Consider the following 26,749-nt stretch of genomic DNA (forward strand, 5'->3'; position numbering starts at 1 on the left):
TTTTTTTTTTTTCCTCTGTCCTCTCTGTCCCAGGGTTTGTGGAACTGTCACCCCAGTGTGCTGGAAACGGGTTTCAGGAGAGAATTCAGGGAAACTGAACAGCTGTGCTGTGGGCACTCTACTTCCCATTCATGGGAATCTTGGGTCGGTAGTGGTCAGGCCGTGTGGGCAGAGTGGATAGCCCTGCTGTGGGATGTTTGGGAAAAATCCTTCTGGTTGAGTGAGATCTAAGAAGCCTTTTCATTGAGGGAGCAGCTGGAGCCGAAGCAGAACCAAAAGCTGATAAACAGCTCAGTTCAGTGGAAGAACTTTGATATTGGACCACACGTTAATTGTACTGAGATGGAACTGAGTTTGACTGTTTCATTTAAGATATACATTTTTTTATTATTAAAAATTACCTTTTGAAAAGGAACTCTAGGAACAGACAGAAACACTTTAGTTATTCTTTGGAGTTACAGAAAGATGAGAAGATGATTTTAAAATGTTGAGCTGTCTTGGAACAACGCTCCTAGACGAGCGCTGGTGCTGTGATGGGTGAGGCTAATACTTCCCTAAAAGGTGACATCCATTTCAGGCCTGCACCTTGGATGGTTTTATGTCTTTTTGTCACACTCTGCTCTGTACTGTTGTTCCGAGTCTGGACTGTTGTGCTTGTTACTGGGGTTCACTCAGCATGATTTTAAAATGATGAGAATCACAGTGATAGAATTGATGGGAAGAAATACCAGGCACATTCGTTGTATCTCGAAGATGTTTTGCCAACTTAGGATTTTTAAACAGTGTAGATGGCGTCGACATCGTGCTGGAAAATTTTTTTAACTTATTAAAAGGCATTTGCATATGGGTTTGGTCTTTGTGGAGCGATAAATGGTGACCTGCTAAACAAACGCAGTCTCCTGTAGCGCTGTGTATTTTGAAAGCTCACGCTCAACACAGCTCCTCCAGTATAAGTGGAGAAATTGTAGTAACAGGATGACTGCAATTAAAGTAACAATTAGACTTCTTTCCCCAGAGTACAAATTCCAGGTGTTATAGACTTTACCAATCTTGTCACCCCTTTTTTAAAAAATGAAGCAAGATAGTGTTTTTTAAGTTACTTTATTTAAACACTATGGTTACAAGGTTGTTTATAATACAGTTGGTTTTTTCCCCACAGATACGAAGTTGTTTATGGTTGAGTTTCAGTCAGACATTGTCCACCAAGTATGTCCAATGTCCCCAGTTTCCTTTCCACTCCCCCTTCTCTCTTCTCTCTTCTCTCTCCTCCCTCCTCCCCCCCATGTTGTTTTCCTTGTAGAACACTGTGGTTTGCAGTATTGTTGCTGAAGGAGTATCATGTCTCCCCTTTCCCTCCTCTCAACACCCAGTTCTTGCCCAGGACAATCATTTCCAATTTACTGTCCTAATGCTCCCTTTTCTGTCCTCACTGACCTCTCCTACTCTTTGTGGCAAGCTTCCTGCCATGAACTGGTATAAAATAGTTTTTTTTTTTTAAACAAATAAGAGAGAGGCAGAAATAGAGACAGAAAATGGGCCACCTTTCTGAGAGAGAGAGAGAGAGAGAGAGAGAGAGAGAGAGAGAGAGAGAGAGAGAGAGAGAGAGAGAGAGAGAAAGAGAGAGAGAGAAAAGAGAGAGGAGAGAGAGGAGAGAGAGAAAAGAGAGAGAGAGAGGAGAGAGAGAAGAGAGAGAGAAAAGAGAGAGAGGAGAGAGAGATAAGAGAGAGGGAGAGAGAGAGAGAGAGAGAGAAAGAGAGAGAGAGAGAGAGAGAGAGAGAGAGAGAGAGAGAGAGAGAGAGAGAGAGAGAGAGAGAGAACAAAACCTAGGCTCTATCAGGGTAGAAGGAACCCTCTTTTCTATACCTTGCATCTCTGCTGCTCTTCAGATCTTTAGAATCCTACGAGTCTTTCCTTGGAGTCTCAATTACTAGCTAAAGAAGTGAGTCTGACGCTCTCTCCTCCCTCCCCCCTCCCCCAATCTCTCTCAGTTTCTTCCCTCATTGCCTTTGTTCCTTGGAAAACTTTGAACTCCAAATAGGAGAGACTTGACTGAGATTCCCCCCCCCCCCCATGTGCGCTGATGTCAGGCCTGGACTAGAATTTTAGGCCTTTCCATTTTAGGCCTGTTTCCTTCAGGGTCCAAACTGTCACTTTCACTCCATGTTGCTATGCACTTGTCATACGGTGAAAAAGCGATTGGGCTTCTTCTTCCAGAAGACCACTGATGAGAAGGGGAGCAAAGGGATGCTGGGGGCCAGCGGTACCTTTTCTGGGAGCCAAGTGACTCAACAGCAGCCCCTTTCTCCTGGCTTCTCTTTTGACAGGGCTGTTTCTTTGCTGCAGTGCCTTCTGCGGAGTGGAGAACGTCTGTGCGGCCTTGCAGACCAGACCTGGAGCGGAGTCTCGCCATCCTACTCACAGTGAGTCTTGCCACTTGGTGCTGAGCCTGGGCCAGTCAACTCAGCTGTTCGACCTAGATGTCCCTATACAGGGGTCCTCAAAATTTTTAAAGAGGGAACTAGTTTACTGTCCCTCAGACCACTGAAGGGCTGGACTATAGTATTTTTTTTTTAAAGACTGAACAAATTCCTATGTATACTTTCACATATCTTATTTCAAACAAACAAAAAACCCCCAAAAAACCAGCAGTGGCAAAAACACCATGTGGGTCGAATAAATGTTTTCAGTGGGCCACATGTGGTCCATGGGCCACAGTTTAAGGAACCTTTCATAGAGCATCACCCTATGTAGGAGTTTGCAGATATGGGGGAGTCTGGCTGGGAGTTTGTGGGCAGTTTATTCTACAGTTGTGCCATAAACACTTTGGTCTGTGGCTTTGTGCATCCTCAGAGACTATTCTGCATTTCTGAACTCCTCAGTGCAGCCTGGAAAGTTGGGTGTCTCCTTTCCCAGTTCCCTAGAACAGTCCTTCCTTATTACTGTCAGTAGCACTTTGAGTCGGAGTGAGACTGTGTCAACCGTTGGAGCAGACTATTTTCTTGCAGACAAGTCACATACATGTTTTTCCAGCTTTCCTTTCTAAAGTGTAGAGGATCCAGTAGGATCTGAGTTACCACTATCAGCTACCCACGTTCTGTGATTTAAATTGTGGAGCAAGTAGGAGTTGGGGCAATAGCTTCAGTTGCATTGGTTTTTCCCTCAGTGGAAAAATGTCTCTATGCACTTCTGGGGTGGGTGATAATACTGAGTGTTTCTCCTTTGTGGAATGTTGCAGTGAAAATGCCGCGGGTCAAGGCAGCACCAGGTGGGCGGCCAGGGCCTGCGAAGAGACATCTTGCAGTGCATTTTACCGCTGGAGAGATCCTCACTGACATGACGAAGAAGGAGTGGAAGCTGGGCCTGCCCATTGGCCAGGGCGGCTTTGGGTGCATCTATCTGGGTAAGGGCACAGCTGCAGTTTTGCAGATATTGAGCCAAGACTTGTACCAAAATAGTTACTCTGGAATTCTTACTGTTCACAGTAACAGTTACAATAAGTTTAAGATTCATTACACATTATAGTCATTTTCATAGTGTGTACTTTCTTGCGGTCAATTTTACACTGATTGGGCAAAAATAAATCTTTTCTTTTCCTTTTTATTTTTGGCCATACCTGGTGATGCTCAGCGGTTACCCCTGGCTCTGCATTTAGGAATTACTCCTCAGGGGGCCATTTTGGACTGCTGGAGAGTGAATCTAGGTCAGCCGCATGCAAGTCAAGCGTCCTTCCCACTGTACTATGGCTCTGGCCCTATAAAAATGTTTTTTATAAGTGGCAGAGAAGATGTTTTTCATCATCTTTATCAGAAGAAGGATCAAATAACTGAAATATTGTCGTTAGTAAATATCGATAGTTCTACAAGTTTTGTTTGTTTTTGGGTCACACCTGGCAGCACTCAGGAGTTGCTCCTGGCCCTGTGCTCTGAAATTGCTCCTGGCAGGCTCGGGGGACCATACGGGATGTCGGGATTCAAACTGGGTCCATCCTGTGTTGGCCGCATGCAAGGCATATGCCCTATTGCTGTGTTATTGCTTCAGCCCTATAACTCTGCATTTTTATGATATTTGATGAATTTTAATCTTTAGGAGACTTAAAGATCTTCATCTTTCTCATTGCCACCAAATTCTTTTTTGTTCTCTCTATTTGCTTTATATTGGAGAGTTTCAGTTCTTTTTAACAGGTGCAGTTTTTTTCTGCGGGGTTGGGGAGTCTTAACTATCAAGCCCTAATAGTTACAGTGGAATTAGGAGATTGATGGTGAAATTGCATATTAAATGTGATTCAGTGTGAGTTAGGGCACTGCTCTTGAAATTTGGATGCCCCATGGTAGAGCCTTGAGCTTCTGTTGCTTAATTATATTGCTGATTTAAAAAAATGTTTTTTTTTCTCATTGCTTCTAAAGCTCTGTGCTTTCTTGAGTTGATAGTGATGCGGTGTGTTTTTATCTTGGCCTGTGATGTCTCTTAACTTTTTATTCTATGTTTTCATAGTACCTCTAATCTTTCTTTAATTAGGTAATTATCTGATTGTTTAATCATGCCATGGAGTTTTAGGAAGTTTGTTTCAGAAGTGAAATTCATATTTTCCCCCTTGGAAGCAGTACCTTGTGCAGAATGAATGTTTCTCTCGCAGCCTAGACTCTGCATCGTGTGAGCTACGAATTCTCATCCTCCCTCCCACCGCTCGGCCCCCTTGCCCCCATACCTGCACTTTCAGAGAGCAGTGTGGAGGCTGAAAGTTTCGGCACTGGCTTGAAAAAGGTGATCGGGACCCAAGTCCATTGTGGGGACTTCGGCCACAGAGGAACTGAGCAGCCGCTTGTACCCAGGGAGCTCCCAGTTTGCCTGTGGGCTCTGGCTGGTCAAATGCTTAGAAAGCAGCTGAGTCCTCCCTGCTAGATAGGCTGCCAGGGAAACAGATTGAAGGGTCTTCAGGGCCAGATCAACCAGTAAACCAGGCTGCACTGGATTGAAGGCAAAAATCTTAAGGAATTCTCAAAAGTCAGTTGCTATATTCACCAGCTGCATGACACTTTTTTTTCTTTGGGTGGTTGGGCCAGTGATGAATGCTCAGGGACTACCCCTGCCTCTGCACTCAGGAATCACTACTTGCAGTGCTCGGGGACCCTTTGGGACTCCAGAGATTGTACCCAGGTAGCCTGGGCATTGCAAATGCCTTTTGCACTATATTAGGACTCTGGCCTGTGTGATTTTTTTTTTTTTTTTTTTTTTTTTTTGACCTTATGAGCAGTGGTGGCTGAGAGTAAGAACTGCTCCTGCTGCAGGATGTATGACCCTGTGCCACCCTGATTTAGGTATGAGAAGGTGTCTCTGTAAGCAACTGTGTGCTTTAGTTTGCATTCATTTGTTCTTTTGGGGGGGGGCGAGGCACATCTGGCAGTGCTCAGAGGTTACTCCTTGCTCTGCACTCAGAAATTACTCCTGGCAGGCTCAGGGGACCATCTGGGACATCAGGGATTGAGCCCTGCTTGGCCTTGTGCAAAGCAAATGCCCTCCCTGCTATGCTGTTGTTCTGGCCCCTGGCCAGCCACTGCTCTTTTGGCCCAGGGTCCGGTTGGCCTGTCTGTCTTTATACCTCCCCTGTTTATTAACCCTTCTATAACCCTTAACTCTTTCCATGTCACACTGAAATTTCCTTTCCTTCCTGAAGAATCCTTTTGGATTATAGGGTTCATGATGAGGGAATAACTTTACTGTTTTCTACTGCTTCCCTCCACTTTTTTTTTGGGGGGGGGGCTGTATGTATTGTTCAATAAATTATTGAACTTTTTCCCAGCCCTACCTCCTCCTTTCTGGACACAGCAGTACTGTTACAGGGATCCTTTACTTAAGTTAATATTTTATGCAGTAAATGCTTCCTTCTAAAAACATCTGACCTTGCTTTATGACTAATTCAGTCTCTCAGTGACATTCCTTGGGGCTGTTATTCCTTCAGGAACTCGGCCCTCCTCATTTTCCAGTCTCAGCCTTTTTTCTGCCTTGGTTGAAACATTTGGGCACAGGTGGCTCTTTCCAGATAACGCTGCTTCCCTGCTGAAGGGCTGATGGGCAGTCTCTAGCTGTGCCCTGCCTGCTCCTCTTCTCTGGGGCACAGTCCAGTCTCTCCTCCTTTCTCCTCTCCCTATGCTCATCCCAAAGGGGACCTTCCACTTTTGGGGCTCTCAGTGAGGACTGATGTCTTTCGAAGCTTGGATCTTCCTTTTGAAGCCAAGAGTCAGCTGTCCATTTTCTCTCTGAATTCATATGCTCAGGAAGCAGCTCAGCAATGAGACCTTGAGACCTCGCAGTGCCAGCTCCTACCCGCTTTCCTGCAGGGTAGCAAGTAGCAGCAGTTCTCTTTCCAGAGTAGCCAGGGGAAGGTGTGGAGGGGAGGGAGGTTGGAGAAGAGAGATGTTCAAGGTGTTTGTCTGCCCAATTTTTATTTTTAATTTTGGTTTTTGGGTCATACCCTGTGGTGCTCAGAGGTTACTTTTGGCTCAGAAATAACTCCTGGCAGGCTTGGGGACCATATGTAATGTCAGAGATCAAACCCGGGTTGGCCACATGCAAGGCAAATAAATGCCTTTTCTGCTATGCTAATGTCCAGTTTGATCCCTGGCATATATAATAATGGTCTTCTGAACACAGTGGGGAAGGTGATCCAGGGGAGGTGATCTCTGACTATGAACCTTGTACCCCTCCTGGGTGGGGTCCACTGCCTTGGTTTGTTAAAATCAGTGTGTTGCCCACTTAGCCTCCTTTGGAAATGGACAGCACCCTGAGCAGGTCCTCAGGCCAGGTGTACTTGGGAATGGAATCCTTACCTCTATAATTCACCATTCTTCATTTAGGATTACACCAATTGTATCCATAATCAGGAGGTTATAGGTCTCTTAGACCATCCCAGAGTGATCTACTCTATTGCTTGGTCAAGCCTGCTTGGGACCCACATTTTCCTCTTTGCAGGCTGCTAACCATACAGAGGTGTAGGTAGAATAGAAAAGCAGGCTGCTTGTAGTAATGCTATTGTTATTCTGATGGTGCATGTCTTTTTTCCAAACAGCCGATATGAATTCTTCAAAATCTGTTGGCAGCGATGCACCCTGTGTTGTAAAAGTGGTAAGAAAATATTTCTGCTGATATTTTCCTTTTTCTATTGATTTAGTAGAGTATTTATTTTTGCAAAACCTCCTTTTTGTTAACTAGAATTAATGAAACCATAGGTATTACATTTTTAATAATGTTTCATAAATATTTAATGAGATACAAAAGTAGCTTTATAGTTTTAAATAACTTGAGTTCAAAAAGTCCCTCTCCTCTCATTTGAATTAGAGAGCACTGGTATTTAGGGGGAAATGAATGAAAGCACAGCGGTATAAAGATGTGAAATAAAAATGTGTTCAGTGCATTCTTTTTATTTCAGTTATATTTATACCCAGTGAGATGCTTTTCATAGCCTGTACAGCTACACTCACTCAGAATATTTTTTTTAGCTTGCATTTGCTTCTAAAAAACTTTAGTGGTATTGTTTTTATTTATTACTATTTTTTAATTTGTATGTTCTTTCCTTTCTCTTCCATTGCGTCACATTATTTATTGAATTGTGATTATTCTGCATAATTTTGCTCCCCTGACGTTGAAATTGTTAACAGTTAACAGATAATACGCTATCTGATAGGCTACTCTGAACAATTGTATTGATATCTGGGCTGTATTTGAACCCTTTTTCTATCAACAGATTACTCTTTTGCATACCAATATTTTTAGTTCTCTTTCCTGTATTTTTTTGATGTGTAGAAATGTGTCTGTTAAATAGGATCTGTCATTTGGGCACATTTCTACGTAACTACATTCTTGCCTTTTTCCCTTGTAAGAGCAAGGAAACTCTCAAATTACAGTTGCTTTAGGTTTTATTTCATTTTTCAGTTTTGGGGCTGCACTCAGCAGTGGTCAGGGCTTACTCCTGGTGTTGCTTAGGGGGAATAATATGGGGTGCCAGGTATCACACTCGGTCGGGTGTGTTCAGGACAAACTCCCTGCCCACTGTACTATCTCTCTAGCCTACTCCAGGTTTATTTTTTGGGGTTTTCACTTGTTTTACTCAAATCATAAAGGAGTATTTTGGATCATTTAAGGGCTGAAGTTCAGGGCTTATAGCATTTGCCTTGAGTCTGGCTGATCCTGGTTTGATTCCTAGCCATTGTGTGGCATCCCTGAATACAGAACCTGAAGTAAGCGCTGATCGTATCTGACCCCCAAACCAAAAAAAGATGTGGGGGGAGGAAACAGTTCACTCTCTTGAAATTGTTTTTGTGCTTTAAAAAATAGAAACTTGTAATTGAAGTATAATTTAAAGTTTTACAAGGAAACAGATACTAAATTCTTTGAAGTTTTGTCAGTTCGTCGGGAGCATATATACTTACAAGTCTCAACTCCCATCTTTGTAAGTTATAGATCATTTCTGCCTTCCTTGAGGATGTGTCCTTTTCTGAAGGAAATCCTACTTGCCCCACACAGGCAACCACTTATCTGAACTCCCCTACCCCCAGATTAGTTACTTGTTCTAGAGCATCATGTAAATGCTGGAGGGACACACCTGATTTCTTGTTTGTTAGGCCTGGTGCATTTTAGAGGGTCATCTGTCTTGTATTGGGGTATTTGTCCATAGTAGTATTACAGGTAGGACCTGTTTTTTTTATTTCCTGTGGGCCAGACATTGGTCATTTCTCCAGTTTAAGGCCAGTTATGACTAAAACTTTCACCTTTTTTGGATGTGGGGGGATGGGACACATTCCGCAGGGCTCAGGGCTTACTCCTGGCTCTGTACTCAGGGATTACTCTTTTTTTTTTTTTTTGGTATTTGGATCACACCTGACAGTGCTCAGAGGTTACTCCTGGCTCTGTGCTCAGAAATCACCCCTGGCTCAGGACTATATGGTTGGATGTCAGTGATCGAACCTGGGTTTGTCCTGGGTCAGCAGCGTGCAAGGCAAATGCCCTACCACTGTGCTACCACTCTGGCCCCTCAGGGATTACTCGTGATGGACTTGGGAAACCATGTGTGGTGCTGGGGATTGAACCCGGGTTGGTGTTGCTTGCAAGGCAAATGCCATAGTCTCTGTATTATTCCAGTCCACAAAGCTTCCATTTATAGAGGCCTTCATCTGTTTGGAAGTAGAATGGCTGGTTTTTAGGAAAGATGCACTATAAGTGTATGAGAAAGGATAGACAGATTCCCCAGGGACTTGTGTGTTGCCCCTTCTCTTGTAATAGCTGAGTGACCGCCCCATGTTGTAGTTACAGTTGGATGGTCTTGGGTTGGTGCTTAATTTTTTTTTTTTTTTTGCCATTAGTATTGACAGTGTTAGAGTGTGTTAGTGATTTTGTTGATGTTACTTGATGGCCGGTTTCAGTGTTCTTTTCATTAATTGCTGTGGATGCCACTACTGGGTGGTGCTCAGAAGAGTGGCCCTGTGGAGCCTGCTGGTGAGCAGCCTAGGGCTTGTGCAGGGCACGAGATCTGTGCCTAGCCCTGGCCCCACCCCCCAGCACCTCCTAATGTACTCCTCTTCCCTTTCATTTCCCCCCTTTGAGAAACGAGGTGATTCTGCTTTTAGTAACTGAATGGTGAGAGTTGTCTCAGATGCAAGTCCCCTTTCAGGTAGTAATTTACTTTTTTTTCCCCTGGCGGGGGAAATATATATATATATATATATATATATATATATATGTATATGTATATATTTATATATATGTATATATTTATATATATATGTATATATATGTATATATTTATACATGTATATTTATGTATATATATGTGTATGTGTATATATGTGTATATATATAAAAACATCCACTGAGTTGATCCGAAGTTTACCCCCTCAGTTCTGCCGACATGGTTGCCTGCTGTGTTGACGAGTGTCAGTTTGGAGTGTTCTGAATGCAAGTGCCATTTAGTGATGGAGCTTTGCTTTCTCCCACAGGCTGAACCCCTGATTTTTACCACACTTCCCAGGGCATTTGGTCTCTGATTTGGTTCCTGAGTTTTTTTTGTCAGGGGATAGAGGCCACATCCAGCAGTGCTCAGGGGTTACTCCTGGCTCTGCGCTCAGACCCCAGGTCCCTGAGTTTTTAGTAAGAAAATATGTGATGAGCCTGGCTTGGCCCAGTGTGGGTGGAGGAGTAGGTCCCCATGTCTTTTCTTTCGCTCCTGAGTCCCATGAGGGTAGTTGGGTTACCTTGGGGGCGCTCCCTCTACCTCTTTGTCTTTCACAGGCGCGGCAGTCAGGGAGTAACTGTTGCTGTGCATGTGCTGCTTGCTGCATATTTATGAGGGCTGCCCTGGTTACCCGGCTTTTCACTCTTTCAGTTTGGAATTTCCTGTCTTTTTTCTTGGTTTGTTTGCTTATTTTTTGGGGCCACACCCACAGTCCTGACTCTGCACTCAGGGATCACTCCTGGCAGAGCTCCAGGAATCTTCTGGGATGCCTGGGATCAAACTCCAGGTTGGCTCCATGTAGGACAAGCACCTCCCTGCTGTGCTTTTCCTCCCGGCCCCCATGTCCAGTTTGCTACCAGTCCGGAGGAATGGAGCATTTTTATTATTGCTGGTTCACTTTCATTCATTTTCATGAGATGAACCATTGGATAATTTTATCCAATGTCTCTGCTAGGACAAATGAAAAGAATCCAATCTGTGGGACAGATGAAGCTCTTTGGAATCTTCTTCACAGTTTCCAGGAAGGGAAGAAAGCAAGTCAAGTTCAAGTTTAGCCCTGACTGCTGTGCATAGTCATTCCTCTGTGGGGGTGAGAGGGTACCAGTGCCGAGGTGGTCTGTTAGTGTAGCTAGAACAGGGGGTGTGGGGGTGAACTCCAGAATCCAGCTGGCAAACATTGTGCTCCAACCCTTTTAATTACCTTCCAGGCCCTGGCCCAAACAGCTTTCAATTGTGTTTTATTTTAGGATGGTGATAATTCTTGATGGGTAGTAATTCTGTGATTCAGTGCCTTAACCTCACTTTCATCATTCTCCTGTTCAAATGGAGTTATGGAGGGAAAACAGCCCGGAGCCCCTCTCTCCTGACTCCTTGGGTACGCGGTCACACTTCCAAGTACAGAGCCGTTGGGGACCCAGCCGAGGCCCACCCCTACGCCTCCTGGCTTGGCATGCAGCTCTGTTCCGTCAGCTCTGCTCCTCCTCCTCTTTGTAATTAAGACAGTGATAAATATTCAGCTGATTTCTCTTTTACATTTAATATTTCAGCAACATTATCAGGGCCGCATTTTGTCTCTGGATCTGGAAGAATGCCATAAACAAAACAGTATTATTGATTTTTCTCTTCCCTCTCTAAAAGAGAATTTAGTAACTGCAATTTGCTTGATCTTCCCTGGCAGTTTTATTTTTTGAATACCTTGAATCTACTACAGTACTTATTCTATTTCCATTTAAAACAATTTTTTTGCATGCTAAGATTCTTTTGATGCTACTAGTTATTTTTGGTTTTGTGTGTCTGTTTTATCTTTCTAATTTGATTTTTTAAGTTATTTGGGAGCATTTTTCTAAACTTGCTTTCTTCATGCTTCTCATAAAAAAAGCCAGTTTAATCTTAAATACTACTTTTGGGGTAGTTTAGGGGGTTGCTTATACCTGTTGATGCTTAAGGATTCTGGCTCTGCTCAGGAATCACTCCTGATTGGCTCAGGGGACTACATGGAACACTGGAGGATTGAGTCTGAGTCCTGCATGTTTAAGGCAAGCATCTTAGCTGCCGTACATACTCTCTCTCTTTAACCCTAAAGACTTTTTTTTAAATTGCTGTAATTCTTTGTGACCTCGAACATCTTTTATTTTTTTGTGTGTGTGCCATACTTAGTGGTGCTCAGGAGACTCTGCATTCAGGAAGCACTCCTGGCAGGCTTGGAGGATCATATGGGATGCTGAGGATCGAACATGAGTCAGCTGACTGCATGCAAGGCAAACACCCTACCTATTATACTATTTCTCTGACCTCTTTTTTTTTTTTTTTTTTTTTTTGGTTTTTGGGTCTCACCCGGCAGTGCTCAGGGGTTACTCCTGGCTCCACGCTCAGAAGTCGCTCCTGGCAAGCATGGGGGACCATATGGGACGCCGGGATTCGAACCGATGACCTTCTGCATGAGAGGCAAACGCCTTACCTCCATGCTATCTCTCCGGCCCCTCTTTTTTTTTTTTTTTTTAATAAAAAAATAATTTTGGGCCACATCTAACAGTCCTCAGGGACTGCTCTTGGATCCATGCTCGGAGGTGGCTCCTGGCAGTTGTTAGAAACCATCGGTGATGGGGATTCAACCTGGGCCTTTAGCACACAGAGCATAAATTTCTCCTGCTGGGATCTCTCCTTACCTTCACCCATACAATTTCTGATGCTGCCCACTTCCAGTACTTCCCTGCCTTTTGGAGTTGGCCCAATCCATTTGCCATTATGATTTTTTTGGTTATTTAAAATCATCTTCACCCCCCCCCCCCATATTTTTTGTTTTTGACCCACACCCCGTGGTGCAAAGGGGTTACTCATGGCTCTGTAATTAGGAATCACTCCTGGCAGGCTTGGGGAACCCGTATGGGATGCCAGAATTGAACCAGGATTGGCTGTGTGCAAGGCAAACACTCTCCCTGCTGTGCTATTGCTCTGGCCCTTTTAATCTTGTGTTTGCCAACTTCCAAGTATTGCCCGGGACCAGTGATACTTGGCCAACAGGGCTGGCTGGACAGTTGACTGTTGGACATAGTGTTATAATAGTCTCAGACCCAGCATTGCTGGGGGCCACCAGGGCCATGCCTGGTGTTGCTTGGTGGCTATGCAGGGATAGGATGGAACTTGGGTGTCATTTGGGCCTTCTCCTCAGTCTTGTGCTCTGGTCTCTCTCTGCCTTTTTATTCCTGCGCCATTTTCTTTCCAAGAGCTCTTTCATAATCTTGGAAAGCTGAAGTGGTTCACTATATACAAACCTGGAAGTTGTAGATTTTTCCCAGTATTGTAGTTTGAACTATTTTGGAACTACTTAAACGATTTTGGAGCTGTTTAAAAAAATATTCAGAGTTTCAAACAGGTGACACTCGTTCTTTGGAGAAATTTCGTAATTCTAAAGCAAGAGAGAAACCTTCTGAGCACAGAGGCAGTTTTGAAAATAGCTGTTCATGTGACAGAGACGCCTGACTCTTCACACATGTTCTAAAATGAGCTCGAGTCTTTCTCCTGAGAGGGAAAAGGAATCTTAGGGAATATGACTTGGGGAATCAACAGAGACTGTTTGCTCGGGAACGAGAAGGAGCTTTAGTATCTTCATGGTCCCCAGCCCTGGCGGGGAAGGGTGTTGCCTTTCTCTGTGGGTATTTTTCCTTAAGCTCCCCAGAACATCCTTTTTGGGACTCCAGGTTGAGCATCTTGGGTAGAGCCTGGCCCCTAAACTTCAGTGTGGTTGGGTTTGGCTACCTGTGTTCATTTCATCTTGGAGGTTGGGGGGGGTGTCGGTCTTTTTCCTTCTTGGGGCTTGTGGGTTCCTGTGGTTTCAGTGCTGGGCTCCACCTCCGGTGCTGGGAAGGTTCCTCAGAAGGCTGCCTTGCTGCTCACCTGCAGATCTGTGCTCCTAGAACCCTACCTGGGTGCTCCCACATTTCCTGCCTGAGGAAGGTCTTGGGGAGAAGTTAAGACAAAAGAACCTTCACCCTTCTTCTAACACTGACTGTCTGCTGTGGCTCTGGGAGTAGGGTCAGCAGAGATGATCTGCTGTATTCATTGCCCCATGGGGCCTGAGAAGCAGCATCCCTGGAGCCAGAAAAATGGTCAGACCCTGCAGGGAAGGAGAAATCTTGCTGTGCTTTCTTATTTTGTTTTTGTTTTTGGGTTACACCCGGAGGTGCTAGGGTTATTCCTGGCTCTGCGCTCAGAAGTCACTCCTGGTAGTCTCAGGGGACCATATGGGATGCCAGGAATTGAACCAGAGTTCGTCTGGGGTTGGCTGCATGCAACGCAAACACCCTACCGCTGTGCTATCGCTCGGCCCCATTGCTTGTGCTTTCTTGTTGTTTGACTTTAGGCATCTCTCTGCCCTGGGCTGTTTTGGCAGTGAGCTGAGGTGCGTGGTTTATGCTTCCTTCCACCCACCATCCCCAAATCGACTTTTTGAGGTTCCCTGGGATGAAGCTTGCAGGCCAAGGCTGATGTGAGGAGAGGCGACCTGAAATTTCCATTCCGAGATCCTCCTTTATGGGGGAAGGAGAAACCTTATCCAGCTTCATCTGTAAAGGGCAGCCAGTTGCTCTTAGATGAAACATATCACATTTTAAGTTTTTTTTCCTGTTGTCATCTTCATTTTGACACTTAGAAGTCTTAAAAGGAACGTTTAGTGATATTCTAGTTAAAATGTCACTCCCAATTTTCTTTTCGAAATCTTGGCTATTATAGATTTGGCAAAGTATTTTAGATTTGAAATATGTTAATAAAATTTTCGTTATGAGTTAAGGTATTTTCTCCAGCAGGAAGAGCTAGCTTTGGCGAGAGTGCCGTGCCAAGGAAGTAGCTCCTTTATTCTGTTAGGACGGAATCTTATTGGATTAGGAAAAAAAAGTATGAAATGAGCTCAAAGTGCCTTCATTGCAGTGGGGCTTTCATTATAATAGCCTGGTTTATATAGGTTGCCTCTCATTATTATAAGTTTAATAAATGATTGCCCGAAGGAAAGCTTGAAAATGAAAGTTGATATGACATAGGTTGAAATGGAATAAATGAGGATTTGATCCTGATGGTGTAATAAGCTAGGGTTTGTCTTAGGGAAAAACCCTTTCTAAACTTGAATTATAGTAATGAGCTCTTTGAAAAGTTACCCTGTGGAGAGTCACTTGACCAAAAGTTGCTTTCCCCAATTGAATTTTTTCTTTGTTTCTTGCCCCGAACCTGCTCCTCCTGCTGACAACGGGGCTGCATGCTCTCTGCCACTCTCACATGTTCTCCTTTGCTGAAGGGGAAGGAGCCACTGTATTGGTCAGCCTTGGGGCTCTGCTTCCTAAGTGAGGATGCAGGGTGTTCCCACTATTGGTACTGATGCCACACTCTTTGTGGGCTGTAGCCTGGAGGAAAGACAGCTGGCTGGTCTGAGGTACTGCCCAAATGGTGCATGTATCATTCGCTGCTTGAGCTTCCGCTTTGGCTCACACACAGTCTGATTCTTTCTAGGTTCAGCAGTGTTCCAGATGCTGCAAATCGCTGCAGTAGCTGCAAAGTGCTGCAGTTATCTGCAAGTATGTTAGGCTGCAATTAGCTACAGAGCTGCATGCTGCGTGGCTGCAGAGGCCCAAGGATGCAGGGCTGGAGAACCTGGCTATGGGTGGAGTGAGGTGCCTACCCAGGTACTGCCAATATGTAGCCACCAGGGCAAGGGTGGCGTGGGTGAAAGGAGAGAGAGAGGGAGCAAAACTAAGTATCTGTGTATTCCAGACTACAGTCTGAAGTCTGCACTGTCCAGGGGTTTTGTGAGAGAGAGTGCTTTATTTCCACCTCCCCCCACCCAAGATGCTCCATCTCTATCCGTGGCCCCTCAATACCTGCAGACTTTCCCTTTTTATACTGGGGAGGCAATTGTCCTTTGCAGGAGGTGTGTCTCAGTCCAACTGCCATGGGGGGGGGCTGTAATTACCCCTTAAAGGTACATTAACTAATTAATTCTCTTAAATATACCAACATAAAAAGCACATTCTTTCCTCTTTAATTCCTCCCCCATTTCTTTCCTCCTCTTCTTCTTTCTCCTCTTCCTTCTGCCTCTCCCTTCTTTTTTTTCTTTCTACTTTTTGGGGTGGGAGCAGGATAGATTGGTGGGGGCTACATCTGGTGGTTTTTAGGTTTTACTACAGTCTCTGAGCTCATGGATCAGTCCTGGGAGAGCTCAGGGGACTATATGGGTTGTTGGGAACTGGACTCTGGTCTCATTCAAGGCAAATAAATGTCCAGTCCTCTGTGGACTAGCCTCTCCACCCCCCATCCCTTAAGTTTTATTTAAAACTTAAACAAAATTAAACTTTATCACAGTAGAGGATATCATAGATGAAAAGACGAACCGCATAACTATTTGCAGAATCTCTAATAGGCCCAAACTATAAATTTTCTCTGGGTCAACAATTTTACTGGTTAAATGTCTAGCTCTTTGGGCATTCTGGCCAAGCTGACTTTTCTTTCTCCCTGAGAAAAGCAACCCTAGAGTCAGTGTAGAAGGGTTGCCTTCTCATTTTAAGCTTGAGGAAATTTTCTGATTTTAAGTAAACAGGATAAAAACTAGTGTAGAATATCAAATACTGGATATACACAAACGGATTTTATTAGGACAGAATTGACGATTTTTTGGTGCTCTAGAGGTCCAGGGCCATTTTTAGCCTTTTCCAGTCCTTTTGGCTAGTTTTTCAGTACTGGAGGTTTTGTGAACCCATCTGGTAGTGCGTGTGTGTGTGTGTGTGTGTGTGTGTGTGTGTGTGTGTGTGTGTGTGTGTGTGTGTGTGCGTGTGCGTGCGTGCGTGTGTGTGTGTGTGTGTGTGTGTGTGTGTGTGTGTGTGTGTGTGGTGCCCAGAGGACCTGGATGTGTATGTGGTGACTGGAGGGCCATGGGTTGCTGGAATTGAACCTGAGTTGGGTGTACCCTAACAGTTGTATTGTCCCTTGGCACCCCCAAATTTATCCTGTCAAATGTTCTCAACACAATTGTTCTTACCCTTTCCCATCTTATTTAACAAGTGGAACTCAGAACTCTCAGCGGGCGGTTCATTTTCTTTGTGCAAAGGTGAGTTTATTCTCTGAGTAAATGACTCTTCTGACGGGATTTTAATGGTTATTATCTGTTAAAATGTGAAGCTCATTCCACCCAATTCTTTGGTAGAGACATCAGTGATTTAAAAACCCCATTTTCATCTTTAAATGAGCACTTCACAGGGACCGAGCGAGGGGCAACACAGTGGGCTGGAGCATGGACTTGCCTGCTGCATACTTGCGTTTGCTCCCCAGCATTCTGGGGTCCCCTGAGTCAAGTGACCAGGAGTTACTACTCAACAGATGAGGCCCAGCCCTGAAAAACCAAACCAGGCACTTCCCAGAGGAGAAGCTAACTGTAGAACTTGGGTTTGCAAAGCACCTGGGTGAGGGGCAGAAAAGGGGCCATCGAAGTGGAGAGGCCTGGTGTCCTCTGGAGTTCCAGAATATTCCCCATATTCTGACTGATTTGGAAGGGGAATGTCCTTCTGTGGAGGCTTCAGTCCAGTCGTGAGTCTAACTTATTCCTGGAGGTGACTTGTGAAGTCTGACTTTCTCCCCACGTGTTGTCTCTCTGGCCCAATCCTCGGTAGCTGTGACTCCGAGGTCTGAGCTGGGAGCTGAGTCATTCAATTTTGATTCTCTGGGGACGACAAGTTTATTCCCATGTGCCCCTGTGGGACCAAGAGTGTTGGGGAAGAGAAAGACAAGACAATGCTTGTCTCCAGGTGATTTTCACTTTAGAGTGAGCTCAGCTGGGAGATGGCTGTGAGCAACTTTTCAGTGCAAATTGCAGATGCCAAGCCACAACTCTCTTTCTATGAGCTTTTCTCTGGTATGTCTGTGTTCTGGAGACACTCCTCTGCAGGCATGGAACCTGGTGGACCATTTCTGAGACTCTGGAACTCGATTCTAAAGATCTTGAGCATAGTAATAAACTTAAGTATAAGAAAATTATTGTTTTGGAAGAAAAATAGGCTAATTTTATTTTTTCTGAAGATTCATTGAAATGAAGGTCAGTAATTTTATTATTATATTATTATTTTTCCCACTTTTAATCCTAATAATTAACTTCTCTGTTTTAGGAACCTAGCGATAATGGACCTCTTTTTACCGAATTAAAATTCTACCAACGGGCTGCGAAAGCAGAGCAAAGTAAGAATTCTCCTCACCTGTGCTACAGTCAGGAAAGTCTGCTGTGTGTGTGTCTGCTTTCTTCTCACGTGTCCTGGTGTGTGTCTGCTGGGAGCAGCCTTTGTGTTGGCTGGTTCATGGTTCTCCTGTGCTTTTGAGAGGGGCCTCCCCAGCTGGGTTCATGGGCCTCCAGGGCTGTCACCTTATCACCTTGCCAGGCTGCCCAGCTCAGGGCTCTCCTGGCCTGTGGCATTAGGGACCACCAGGGCTACACAAAGCAAGCAGAGAATTTGGGGCACACATGTGCCTCTGGCCTTAGCTATCTGCTGGTCCCTGAGGTCCCTGAGTTTGTCCATTTTGAATTTATAAACAGGTTATGTTTAAATTACATTTGCATGGAAGAACTGTGTGTATTCTCATCTCCCTCTATATGTTTATATATTATATTTTTTTTAAATTTTAGTTCTTAATTTTTATTTTTTAAAGTTTGGGTTCATACCTGGCAGTGCTCAGGGATCATCTAGGGCTGGGGAACTTCTGTAGTTTTAGGAACTGTACTCAGGTCTGCCACATGAGATGGAGGATCCTAGCCACTGAACCCTCCGGCCCCTCTGATTCCTGCTCTGTTAATGAACTTGCTGTTGCACTTATATTGGCACCTAAAATAAAGACTATTTCATATGTGTGGGTTTCTAGAATAATATTTTTTCTTTGTTTTTGGTTTTTGGGTCACACCGGACAGCACTCAGGTGTTACTCCTGGCTCCATGCTCAGAAATCACTCCTGGCAGGCTCGGGGGACCATATGGGATGCTGGGATTTGAACCATTGACCTTCTGCATGAAAGGCAAACGCCTTACTTCCATGCTATCTCTCTGGCCCCCTAGAACAATATTAAGTGAAAATTAGGTTCATAGAAAAAAAAAAAAAAAAGAAAATTAGATTCAGAAAACCATATGGAAACTTGAAACTTACGTGAGGAGAGCTGGTGCCACACCCTCTCTAGGCACTGAGTGACCCCGTAGCTCCAGATCTCCAGGGCTTCCCCGGGCCACACCCCTGGGCAAGCCGGTGAGTTGGGTCCCTTGGTGGAGCTTGAAGTCCCTAGGCCTTCCCCCACTATCCATGCGGCTCCTTAGGGAGGGTCTGGGTGGGGCTCTGAACTTCTGTTCTCCCAGCTTCTTGAAGGATCTCTCCTTCCTGGGAGCCGGGAGTCAGGCAGGAGGAGGTTTGGCAGGCCCACGCCATGCCGGAGGCCTGCTTGGCCAGGCCTAGGGGGGGGTGCGGGATTTGGGTAACCCCAGCACCCCTCTGCCGCCTTGCTCCAGATCTCCAGGGCTTCCCCGGGCCACACCCCTGGGCAAGCCGGTGAGTTGGGTCCCTTGGTGGAGCTTGAAGGACCCTAGGCCTTCCCCCACTATCCATGCGGCTCCTTAGGGAGGGTCTGGGTGGGGCTCTGAACTTCTGTTCTCCCAGCTTCTTGAAGGATCTCTCCTTCCTGGGAGCCGGGAGTCAGGCAGGAGGAGGTTTGGCAGGCCCACGCCATGCCGGAGGCCTGCTTGGCCAGGCCTAGGGGGGGTGCGGGATTTGGGTAACCCCAGCACCCCTCTGCCGCCTTGCTCCAGATCTCCAGGGCTTCCCCGGGCCACACCCCTGGGCAAGCCGGTGAGTTGGGTCCCTTGGTGGAGCTTGAAGGACCCTAGGCCTTCCCCCACTATCCATGCGGCTCCTTAGGGAGGGTCTGGGTGGGGCTCTGAACTTCTGTTCTCCCAGCTTCTTGAAGGATCTCTCCTTCCTGGGAGCCGGGAGTCAGGCAGGAGGAGGTTTGGCAGGCCCACGCCATGCCGGAGGCCTGCTTGGCCAGGCCTAGGGGGGGTGCGGGATGTGGGTAACCCCAGCACCCCTCTGCCGCCTTGCTCCAGATCTCCAGGGCTTCCCCGGGCCACACCCCTGGGCAAGCCGGTGAGTTGGGTCCCTTGGTGGAGCTTGAAGGACCCTAGGCCTTCCCCCACTATCCATGCGGCTCCTTAGGGAGGGTCTGGGTGGGGCTCTGAACTTCTGTTCTCCCAGCTTCTTGAAGGATCTCTCCTTCCTGGGAGCCGGGAGTCAGGCAGGAGGAGGTTTGGCAGGCCCACGCCATGCCGGAGGCCTGCTTGGCCAGGCCTAGGGGGGGTGCGGGATTTGGGTAACCCCAGCACCCCTCTGCCGCCTTGCTCCAGATCTCCAGGGCTTCCCCGGGCCACACCCCTGGGCAAGCCGGTGAGTTGGGTCCCTTGGTGGAGCTTGAAGGACCCTAGGCCTTCCCCCACTATCCATGCGGCTCCTTAGGGAGGGTCTGGGTGGGGCTCTGAACTTCTGTTCTCCCAGCTTCTTGAAGGATCTCTCCTTCCTGGGAGCCGGGAGTCAGGCAGGAGGAGGTTTGGCAGGCCCACGCCATGCCGGAGGCCTGCTTGGCCAGGCCTAGGGGGGGTGCGGGATTTGGGTAACCCCAGCACCCCTCTGCCGCCTTGCTCCAGATCTCCAGGGCTTCCCCGGGCCACACCCCTGGGCAAGCCGGTGAGTTGGGTCCCTTGGTGGAGCTTGAAGGACCCTAGGCCTTCCCCCACTATCCATGCGGCTCCTTAGGGAGGGTCTGGGTGGGGCTCTGAACTTCTGTTCTCCCAGCTTCTTGAAGGATCTCTCCTTCCTGGGAGCCGGGAGTCAGGCAGGAGGAGGTTTGGCAGGCCCACGCCATGCCGGTGGCCTGCTTGGCCAGGCCTAGGGGGGGGTGCGGGATTTGGGTAACCCCAGCACCCCTCTGCCGCCTTGCTCCAGATCTCCAGGGCTTCCCCGGGCCACACCCCTGGGCAAGCCGGTGAGTTGGGTCCCTTGGTGGAGCTTGAAGGACCCTAGGCCTTCCCCCACTATCCATGCGGCTCCTTAGGGAGGGTCTGGGTGGGGCTCTGAACTTCTGTTCTCCCAGCTTCTTGAAGGATCTCTCCTTCCTGGGAGCCGGGAGTCAGGCAGGAGGAGGTTTGGCAGGCCCACGCCATGCCGGTGGCCTGCTTGGCCAGGCCTAGGGGGGGTGCGGGATTTGGGTAACCCCAGCACCCCTCTGCCGCCTTGCTCCAGATCTCCAGGGCTTCCCCGGGCCACACCCCTGGGCAAGCCGGTGAGTTGGGTCCCTTGGTGGAGCTTGAAGTCCCTAGGCCTTCCCCCACTATCCATGCGGCTCCTTAGGGAGGGTCTGGGTGGGGCTCTGAACTTCTGTTCTCCCAGCTTCTTGAAGGATCTCTCCTTCCTGGGAGCCGGGAGTCAGGCAGGAGGAGGTTTGGCAGGCCCACGCCATGCCGGAGGCCTGCTTGGCCAGGCCTAGGGGGGGTGCGGGATTTGGGTAACCCCAGCACCCCTCTGCCGCCTTGCTCCAGATCTCCAGGGCTTCCCCGGGCCACACCCCTGGGCAAGCCGGTGAGTTGGGTCCCTTGGTGGAGCTTGAAGGACCCTAGGCCTTCCCCCACTATCCATGCGGCTCCTTAGGGAGGGTCTGGGTGGGGCTCTGAACTTCTGTTCTCCCAGCTTCTTGAAGGATCTCTCCTTCCTGGGAGCCGGGAGTCAGGCAGGAGGAGGTTTGGCAGGCCCACGCCATGCCGGAGGCCTGCTTGGCCAGGCCTAGGGGGGGTGCGGGATTTGGGTAACCCCAGCACCCCTCTGCCGCCTTGCTCCAGATCTCCAGGGCTTCCCCGGGCCACACCCCTGGGCAAGCCGGTGAGTTGGGTCCCTTGGTGGAGCTTGAAGGACCCTAGGCCTTCCCCCACTATCCATGCGGCTCCTTAGGGAGGGTCTGGGTGGGGCTCTGAACTTCTGTTCTCCCAGCTTCTTGAAGGATCTCTCCTTCCTGGGAGCCGGGAGTCAGGCAGGAGGAGGTTTGGCAGGCCCACGCCATGCCGGAGGCCTGCTTGGCCAGGCCTAGGGGGGGGTGCGGGATGTGGGTAACCCCAGCACCCCTCTGCCGCCTTGCTCCAGATCTCCAGGGCTTCCCCGGGCCACACCCCTGGGCAAGCCGGTGAGTTGGGTCCCTTGGTGGAGCTTGAAGGACCCTAGGCCTTCCCCCACTATCCATGCGGCTCCTTAGGGAGGGTCTGGGTGGGGCTCTGAACTTCTGTTCTCCCAGCTTCTTGAAGGATCTCTCCTTCCTGGGAGCCGGGAGTCAGGCAGGAGGAGGTTTGGCAGGCCCACGCCATGCCGGAGGCCTGCTTGGCCAGGCCTAGGGGGGGTGCGGGATTTGGGTAACCCCAGCACCCCTCTGCCGCCTTGCTCCAGATCTCCAGGGCTTCCCCGGGCCACACCCCTGGGCAAGCCGGTGAGTTGGGTCCCTTGGTGGAGCTTGAAGGACCCTAGGCCTTCCCCCACTATCCATGCGGCTCCTTAGGGAGGGTCTGGGTGGGGCTCTGAACTTCTGTTCTCCCAGCTTCTTGAAGGATCTCTCCTTCCTGGGAGCCGGGAGTCAGGCAGGAGGAGGTTTGGCTGGCACTGGTAATCTCTGTCCAGTCTACATTTTCAAAATCGCGTGGGGGCTATTGCCCCCGCGCGCACAAGAAACATTAATAGTACTCTCACAAGAAACATTACTAGTACTCACTATCATTGAATTATGTTTTTATGTATGCAGAATGTCCATTTTGTACTCTGCCCTTTTGCATACCCCTTCATAAGTTCATATTTCTCTTTAACTTCTTTAACTCCTATCATCATTACTCCTTTTTTACCCTTTCTAACTTAAGTACTCTTGAGTCCTAATTCACAGACCAAAGTGGTGCCCTAGAGTTAACACCCACACAACTATTTTAAAAGGCATAAAAAGGACACATATCTTTTCAACATTTTATGCGTGTTTTCTTTGACGGCTATAACTTTTGCTAAATACTTTCTTATACAGTGATGATCCCCCCCCATTTTTTTTATCTTCTCTTTGTGAACTACTCAATATGGAATTTGGTGTGAAAGAATCCCTCAGTTTAATACTTATGTTTGAACCAAGTCATGGGTCTTGTTGGAAATGTTCTTATGCCCCCATATATCTGATAGCACCACGTGGCTTTATATCTTGTTTGCGTAGGCACACTGACATGGGAAAATACTATACATACCAATAAGTTCTTATCTAATAGAAAGGGGAACACACAAATCTTGTAGTACAATGAGACCTTACACCCTGAACATTGACATAAAGACCTGGCACAGGCCTCAGAAGAATGGACATTCTCCATTTACCCCTTGATCTACAGAAGACATTTACAAAACATCCAAGGTTGTATATAACATCACCCGGAGGCATTCCTGTACCAGGGACGACCCTACAGCTGCTCTGACATCGATCTACTCAAAAGAGACATCCCTTAGCACTGAGAAGACAACAAGAACAATGACCTGTTTACTGGACAGGGCTTGCTGTATTGCCCATTTATGGTGAGGTTTGTCTATAACATCACCTGGAAGCAATCCTCTACCACGGAAGACCCTACCACTGCTCAGACATCGTCCTGCTCAAAAGAGACTTCCTTTAACACTGAGAAGACTTAACAACAACAACAACCTGCTTATAGGACAGGGCTTCCTGCATTCCCCTTTCATGGTGAAGTGAAACGAGAAGGCACTCCTCATCATGACTTCAATGTAGGACATGCAGATTCCAGAATCTTTAATACAGAAACATGAGACCAACAACAGAGACTCTGTGATAAGTGTGTTGGCGCTACGGACAATGTCTTGGAGCGAACGATAACTTTCCTGAGGCCTAGAGCTGGTCTTATGCCAGGAAACTTCAGGGGTAGGATCTCTTTGTATTTAGGCCAAGGCTATTCCTTTCCATGCCTCTCATATTTTGGTGGGCCTATGCAAACAACAATTGCCACTCTAACACCGTTTTTACTGTGCTCCTTTGACTCTAATCCTTAAAACACACCCACTTAAAATTTGAGGTTAACTTAAGCTAATATGCATGTACATGGAAATGTAAAAAACACTATGCCTCTAATGTTTAAGGAGTTACGTAAGCTTGATGGCTTTAGATTGCCTTGTGTGCTGTTAAGAAATATTATAATGTGCTACAATCTGGGGACTTGAGGGAAAAAGTAATTGCACATGGATTCTGTTTTATTTATCTTAACTTTTTTTGGTGAAAATTCAAAGTTAAGATATCAGCAAGGGGACTTCTTCTGATAATTATGTTATGGGTGATTGTCCTTCCACTGTAACTTTACCTTATCCTCTTTCTTTGCATCTTTTGTTCTCATAATTCATAATAAAAAATTATAAAAAAAAAAAAAAAAAAAAAAAAAAAAAAAAAGAAAATTAGATTCAGAAAACCATATGGAAACTTGAAACTTACGTGAGGAGAGCTGGTGCCACACCCTCTCTAGGCACTGAGTGACCCCGTAGCCCTGTTGGGTGTAAGAACCATAGCTTTCCCCCCCCCCCCATGGAGAACTTGTTCTGATTCATGGGTAAAACTCAGTTTTCCAGATCTTTGGGATAATTTTCTAAAACCTGGAGAACATGACTATAGGAATCCATGGGGGAGGAAATAGGACAAACAGCTGAGGGAGAGAGGACAGTCAGACAGACATAACTCTTCCAGGAGAGTCGTCTCCTTTCTCTGGCCCTCGCTCCCTCTGAGGCCCTGTCTGCAGGTAGTGGTAGGCCTCCGTTATTCTTCAAGCTTAATTGTCTTAGAAAGCAAATTTAGGCAAAAAGCTTTTAGGTTGACAGAAGAATTCTATAGATGCAAGTCAATATTTATATAATTAGATATTAATTACAGATGTTATACTCAGTTTGATTTTAAAAACAGTGCAGATTTTTCATTGTAAAGACCGTGCTTAGGGCAGGGTAACAAGACTTTTTGTGAAAATGCTTTGTGGAGAACCTCTCGTGTATGCCTTCGAGCTGCTCTTGGTCTGTTGACTCTTAAGACATTTCCTTTTCAAAATCTAGTTCAAAGTAAAAGATTGTAAGTACATTCTGCTCTTACTGATGAAAATGGTTTATGTCCAGCAGATTCCGAAATCACAAACATTTGTTTTGGTTTTTAGTTCAGAAGTGGATTCGTGCCCATAAACTGAAGTACCTGGGTGTCCCCAAGTATTGGGGTTCTGGCTTGCACGACAAAAATGGAAAGAGGTAAAAAAAAATTCATGTTCTTTCTTTCCTCTCGTGTGTGAGCATGCATTGCTTAGTTAGTGTGGACAAAAGTCACCCACAGAGCCCTGGTGACAGTGAGCCTTGGTCAGGGCTGTGTGTTTGTGGAAGAGTGCCTTGCTCTTTGCTGTCCTGTGAAAGTGCTCTCGGCCTGGAATACTGTTCAGAGAGAAGAGCAGAGACCCCCATACCCAGTCCCCCAGGAGGAATAGTGCCAGGCATCTTTGCAGACTCGTACTCGTGTCCTTGATGCCAGAGGGCCCTTCCAGCTTCAATAGGGGCATTTTCTGCCGGATGCACGAGCTTCTCTCTGGAGGGTAATTCTGAGATTTTTGTCTTGCTGGTGAGAAAGAAACAAGCCTACTTGAGACAGAGAGCTGGACCATGTGGTTCTGACTCTCAGGGATCCTGGAGATTCCCAGAATGGAGAAGCCTCACTTTCCAAGCTATAATTGAGGCAGATAGTGGTGACCTGCGTATCACTGGGCCAGATTAGAGCACAGCTCTTGGGGTGCTCCTGGCCTGGTTCATTTAAATTTCTCAAGTTCCCTCACCTGTGAAGGGAGATAATGGTTTATATTTTACAGTTCTCTTAAAGATGAAAGAGCAGCACAGCCTCATGACAGGAATTCTTTTTGGTACTTTAAAATAGGCTGGAAGGGTCCGAGGATCAATGCTGCTTTATCACTGGTTCCATGAACTTGTGTTTTGCTCAGCAAGGGTGACGTTCCTCATGGCCAGTACTGCTGCACTGTGTCTGACTTTATTCCTTCCTATCCTCAACTTATGATAAAACAGCCAGTCATGCAGGTCTAGGGTGGGGGCATGGGGAAAGATGGGAGAGGCAGTGTGAAGAAATGAGGGGCTCAACTTGCTCTGTAGACTCAGTGAATGAAGCCCACAGGTGGTACTAAAAGTCCATAGTGATAAGGACACAGCAGTACAGAACTTGGGAGCTGGACTCCCCGTTAGGCCCAGCCAGTCTCCCCTGACATGAAGGGTTCAGACCTATCTCCTCACCTGTGGCATGAGGTTTCACATGTGTCTCTTCCAGTTTCAGCTTTGATCAATGCAGCCCTACAAGGTACCTACCCGAGTACTTTGGTTGAAGCACTTAAGCTCAAAGATATAGTTCTTAGAACAGAAATAGAACATATTTTGATTGTTCTCTCAGTTCACCTTTGCTGCTCGAAATCTTTGGTTTTAACTTTAACTCTGAATTAACATGTAACTAGTGCTTAGAACAATGTTAGTTAGGATTATATAAACGTTAGTTGTTATTACCATTCTTAAATCACGTATACTGACTGCTATTTTCCCATTATTGGCATCATTTTATCCAAGTCCTCAGGTAAGTGCACGGAATGGGTTTTTCTCTAGAGGAGTCACTTAGGAATGACTTAGAGAAGTGAGATTTAGAAATGGGGGAGGCCATTAAAGGATTGTTCCAAGAGGCGGCGGAGTGATCAGTGGATAAGAACAAAGCTCTGCTGACTGTGATGTATTAATAGAGCCTGGGCCAGAGCGAGCAAGTTATGTCACCCTGCTTAGAATGGCAGGGAAGGTTGTGTTTTTCTTCCCCACATATTGTTCTGGAATAATGATATGCATCAGCTGTTTGTGAAAGCTGTCTCATCCCCACAAGCCTGGTAGACTAATCAGGGAG

General features: G+C 46.7%; 1 protein-coding gene across 1 annotated transcript in view; it reads left to right on the forward strand.

The window, feature by feature from the left end:
- VRK1 (VRK serine/threonine kinase 1) overlaps positions 1-26,749 on the forward strand; it is an 87,042-nt gene that overhangs the window by 37,532 nt on the left and 22,761 nt on the right. The window contains exons 2-6 of the mRNA XM_049769844.1: positions 2,325-2,420; positions 3,236-3,400; positions 7,064-7,119; positions 17,860-17,929; positions 24,978-25,065. Coding sequence (XP_049625801.1) covers positions 2,325-2,420; positions 3,236-3,400; positions 7,064-7,119; positions 17,860-17,929; positions 24,978-25,065 — 475 coding nt within the window. The remainder of the gene's footprint in view (positions 1-2,324; positions 2,421-3,235; positions 3,401-7,063; positions 7,120-17,859; positions 17,930-24,977; positions 25,066-26,749) is intronic.

Source organism: Suncus etruscus, chromosome 3, assembly GCF_024139225.1.
Source record: "Suncus etruscus isolate mSunEtr1 chromosome 3, mSunEtr1.pri.cur, whole genome shotgun sequence".
NCBI classification, from domain to species: Eukaryota; Metazoa; Chordata; class Mammalia; order Eulipotyphla; family Soricidae; genus Suncus; species Suncus etruscus.